At 49.4% G+C, this 5,320-nt stretch overlaps 1 protein-coding gene across 1 annotated transcript; it reads left to right on the forward strand.

Annotated features, from left to right (window-relative positions):
- The first annotated feature begins 2,762 nt into the window (after nt 1-2,762).
- On the forward strand, nt 2,763-4,853 carry LOC136424379 (filaggrin-2-like). The gene is made up of 2 exons (XM_066412989.1): nt 2,763-3,918; nt 4,213-4,853. Exons 1-2 carry the CDS (start codon nt 2,763-2,765, stop codon nt 4,851-4,853), a joined length of 1,797 nt encoding a protein of 598 aa, XP_066269086.1.
- Nucleotides 4,854-5,320: the final 467 nt, after the last annotated feature.

Raw genomic sequence — 5,320 nt, forward strand, 5'->3', positions numbered from 1 at the left:
CCGTCAAATATTTGCATTCTTATGTTTTAATTTTGCATTTCTACGTTTGACGGAGGTGGGCGGGGCTATGGTATCGGTCTATTTACACTAGGTGCGTGAAACTGAAAGATCACCATGTAGCTTATATTTGTGTCGCTTTTGAGCACTTTTGATACGAAATCAGCACGCAAATGTGGTTAACAGTGACATTAAATGTCAACTTCGTAAAGATTACAGCAACTAGAATATTTCTAGTTTTCAAGCCTCATAAAATGCTCTGGGTGCCTTTAACATAGTTATTACACTGAGACGCGAGAGGTAGCGAGTGTCTCACTGGACTACGTCAAATTGCGAAAGGTATTCCAAACGTAAACCATGGCCAATTTGGCGATTTATTTTAGACTGGCAAAATGGCGAATATGGCACAATCACTGTAGCCTGGGTGCCATCCTAGATTACTACCAGGGATCCTGCGTTCGGTACCCTCAAAAAGTTAATTTCTCAGGGTAGGGAACGCAGGAGCCCCGGTAGTAATTTAGGATGGCACCCAGGCTACAATCACTGCAAATCTCTTTTCGATCAATTTTAATCATTGTACGTACATTGTACATATTTAAGTCGGTGACAACACTGCGCTTTCTAATAAAGTTACTTTATATCTCATTTGGAACTGAAACTGAGAATGTGACATTTCAGGCATGGCCATTATGTCTGTAAAGGTCAAGCATTGTACCCGTGCGTCGCAAGTCAGTGCGACCGCAAGGGAAAGCTGGTGAAAATTCGCAAAGTTGGCGCAATTTGGCGCAGCCCAGTGAAATACCCGCTTTATATGCACAGAGGAGCGAGAAGCCGAATCTGTCTAAATTACCAATGTATCACGAACATCGATGACTGTTATACTAATGTACATGTAGCTAATCTTGTTCAATTGATCTAGTTCAAGACGATAGGTGCTTAGTCCGCTGGGCACGCAAAGCTACACCAAATGTTCGATGTTCTAAAAGCTGGCAGTAGCAGTCTGTGTCCCGATTGATTCGCTGTATTTCTACAAATAGATTTTCAAATTTAGAAGAAGTGTGCTTGATCCACATATCACATATAGGCAATAGAAACGTCAAACATCCTATATTACATCCGACATTACGGTCTGCAGATTCTGAGGGTACGACCTTCTACTCTACTGCTGTCCCGCAGACGCTCTGTGCCACACATGTGGGTCGTTATTAGGACAACATTTATAAGGAAGGTGCTTTTAAGACATCGAATTTTGTAGTTTGATCGAAAAAATTGGTAAACACATGTCTGCTCTCGCTGAGGAAGTCATGATCAACGTTTTTTTTCGGTTGATCTTTTCAGCCGGGGTAATTGTCTATCGTGACCTGACAATAACAGAATTCGCACTGGCTGGACTTTAGTGGGGACACTCCCACACGCACCCACACATACACGCACGCACACAAACACGCACACTACACAAACACACACACAGACATACATACAACATACACGCACGCACATTCACACACACACACACAAACACACAAACACACGCACATACATTCACACACACACACTTGTACACACGCTCACGCACTGACACACTTGCACACATACAAATACACACACATACACACACAAACACTCAATGACATACACACTGACTCTGCACACATACTTGCACGCGCAATCGCAAGCACTTGCACACACACAAACACATACGTATATATTCCCGCACGCACATTCACTCACCTGCAATGAAAAAGTAAATCATCTGTTTATCCCACCGAATGTCCCCTCACACTTCCGACAGTCTACCCTACCTTGGTCGGACCCGCGGCGTGTGAAATGGTTCAACTCAGGACGTCATTTCCTCAGCGTGCACCACTCCGAGCGGACCCCAGCGAGAAGCGACGTCCTCCCGCCGACTGCGCCTCCTCCAGCCGACATCTGTATTGTGTCTTCCTGCAGCAGTTATTCCTGATCTTATCTCAACCGCTCACTTTATGAGACGTCTCTGGAAAATCCAGATTTATCACCGCTGCGTCTCCCGCAATATACCCTGTCGCTGATGAATTCCCCCGGCGCCCACTTGCGCGGCACCACACGGCACTCCCAGGGTTGTTAAAGCACACACACTAACGTCCCCATCCATCCTCATCGCGCGCTCTGGCCAATTAGCGGTGACGAAGTAGCCTGGAGTTAGGTACGCATTTCGGGTAATTTACATTCTTAATTAGAACCGTTTTCCAACCCGTATGATAAGCTGACACGGATCGTGATGTAGAGTATGACAGTTCTTCAGGAAACAGAAACGTTTTCAGGTGACACAATGTAATAATAATTAGATTAGAACCAGCTGCGGGAGCTCCAGTCTAGCGAGGCCACCCTGACAGTATTGTATAGGTGACATCCACGCACGCATCAATTTTCGTTTAAAAAAAGGTTTGCGACCATATGTTCACATCGTACAAAGAAGTTGAAAAGTAAGCCAATACATGTTATAAATTTTGGAAAACGGATACTAATGAGCGAGGTCTTCTGGAGTCAGAGAGAGTGTTGTGAGAGAGAAAAAACAACGATAAGGTTCGGTATACCATGTTCAATGTGTTCAGTTATTGTTCAACCTTTCTGATCACTTAGACTTCGTAATGAAGGCAACTTTCTTTGGCAGTTTTGGGGTGTCCAGAGGCTGTCATCCATGTAACCACACCAGTCTGGCCTAAGTAGAACATCTGGTAACGACTTCAGCTCAGCAATTACTAAGTAAAGTGGTGGACGGATTTATGACGCAGAGAAGATGTCGTGTTTACCAATGTGGCCGGGGCGTCCATCGCTCTTCATTAACGTCAACTGTGACTGGACCTGGGGATAAGCCGGCCACACAGCACACCTGCATTCAGGGACAGGCGCACAGCACGGGATCTAGATACTTACCGCAACACACCTGCACACAGGGACAGGCACACAGCACGGGATCTAAGTACTTACCAGAACACACCTGCACACAGGGACAGGCGCACAGCACGGGATCTAACTACTTACCGCAACACACCTGCATTCAGGGACAGGCGCACAGCACGGGATCTAACTACTTACCGCAACACACCTGCACACAGGGACAGGCGCACAGCACGGGATCTAACTACTTACCAGAACACACCTGCACTCAGGGACAGGCACACAGCACGGGATCTAACTACTTACCGCAACACACCTGCACACAGGGACAGGCACACAGCACGGGATCTAACTACTTACCGCAACACACCTGCACACAGGGAAAGGCGCACAGCACGGGATCTAACTACTTACCGCAACACACCTGCACACAGGGACAGGCGCACAGCACGGGATCTAACTACTTACCAGAACACACCTGCACTCAGGGACAGGCACACAGCACGGGATCTAACTACTTACCAGAACACACCTGCACTCAGGGACAGGCGCACAGCACGGGATCTAAGTACTTACCGCAACACACCTGCACACAGGGACAGGCGCACAGCACGGGATCTAACTACTTACCGCAACACACCTGCACACAGGGACAGGCACACAGCACGGGATCTAACTACTTACCAGAACACACCTGCACACAGGGACAGGCGCACAGCACGGGATCTAACTACTTACCGCAACACACCTGCACACAGGGACAGGCGCACAGCACGGGATCTAACTACTTACCGCAACACACCTGCACACAGGGACAGGCACACAGCACGGGATCTAACTACTTACCAGAACACACCTGCACACAGGGACAGGCGCACAGCACGGGATCTAACTACTTACCAGAACACACCTGCACTCAGGGACAGGCGCACAGCACGGGATCTAAGTACTTACCGCAACACACCTGCACACAGGGACAGGCGCACAGCACGGGATCTAACTACTTACCGCAACACACCTGCACACAGGGACAGGCACAAAGCACGGGATCTAAGTACTTACCACAACACACCTGCACACGGAGATAAGCACACAACACACCTGCACACAGGGACAGACACACAGCACGGGATCTAAGTACTTACCAGAACACACCTGCACACAGGGACAGGCACACAACACACCTGCACACAGGAACAGGTACACAACACACCTGCACACAGGGACAGGCGCACAACACGGGACCTAACTACTTACCACAACACACCTGCACGCAGGGACAGGCGCACAACACGGGATCTAACTACTTACATACCACAACACATCTGCACACAGGGACAGGCACACAACACAACGCACCTGCACGCAGGGACAGGCCGCACAACACACTTGCACACAGGGACAGGCGCACAACACACCTGCACACAGGGACAGCCGCACAGCACACCTGCACACGGGGACAGGCGCACAACACACCTGCACACAGGAACAGGCACACAATACACCTGCTCACGGGGACAAGCACACAACAGACCTGCTCACGGGGACAGGCACACAACACACCTGCTCACGGGGACAGACACACAACAGACCTGCTCACGGGGACAGGCGCACAACACACCTGCACACAGGGACAGGCACACAACACACCTGCTCACGGGGACAGGCACACAACACACCTGCTCACAGGGACAGGCGCACAACACACCTGCACACAGGGACAGGCGCACAACACACCTGCACACAGGGACAGGCACACAACACACCTGCTCACGGGGACAGGCACACAACACACCTGCTCACAGGGACAGGCGCACAACACACCTGCACACAGGGACAGGCACACAACACACCTGCACACAGGGACAGGCACACAACACACCTGCTCACGGGGACAGGCACACAACACACCTGCTCACGGGGACAGGCGCACACCACACCTGCTCACGGGGACAGGCGCACAACACGGGGTCTAACTAATACTTCCTAACTTCGTCCCCAGACAGAAACTGCCAGACGAATCAGCGCAGCGAATGGCGCTTGCGATACGCATCATATCATTGCAAGTCTTTAGTTTTTGAAGCCATTGAGCTGACGAAGAGTGGCTAGGCTATAGCTAGCGCACATGAGACCGAGAGGCCACAGGTTCCATTCCTGGTCTTCCTTGCGAGACGTGGTCTCTTGGGAAAGGCACTTTACACACCGTCTCGCGCTCCCTGGTGTAAAAATGGGTACCTGACTTTGGTTAGGCCATGTTGATTTGATTGTATGGTTGACGTCCTCCGAGGACCCCAAAACTGATGCGAATAAATAAAAAAGTTTGGCAAAAAAAATTACCTTCATTATGAAATCTACGTTGTCAGGAAGGATGAATAAAACTTAACACACAGTATGGTATACCGAAATATAGATTCGTCATTTTGTTTGTCAAAACATCTTTTTT

This window comes from Branchiostoma lanceolatum, chromosome 1 (genome assembly GCF_035083965.1).
Source record: "Branchiostoma lanceolatum isolate klBraLanc5 chromosome 1, klBraLanc5.hap2, whole genome shotgun sequence".
In the NCBI taxonomy this organism is placed as follows: Eukaryota; Metazoa; Chordata; class Leptocardii; order Amphioxiformes; family Branchiostomatidae; genus Branchiostoma; species Branchiostoma lanceolatum.

Excerpts from the sequence above, each read along its gene's own strand:
- LOC136424379 (XM_066412989.1), top strand. The coding sequence starts at position 2,763 with ATGACGCAGAGAAGATGTCGTGTTTACCAATGTGGCCGGGGCGTCCAT. Across the intron at positions 3,919-4,212 it reads CACACAGGGACAGGCACAAA|GGACAGGCACACAACACAAC; the intron begins GCACGGGATCTA and ends ATCTGCACACAG.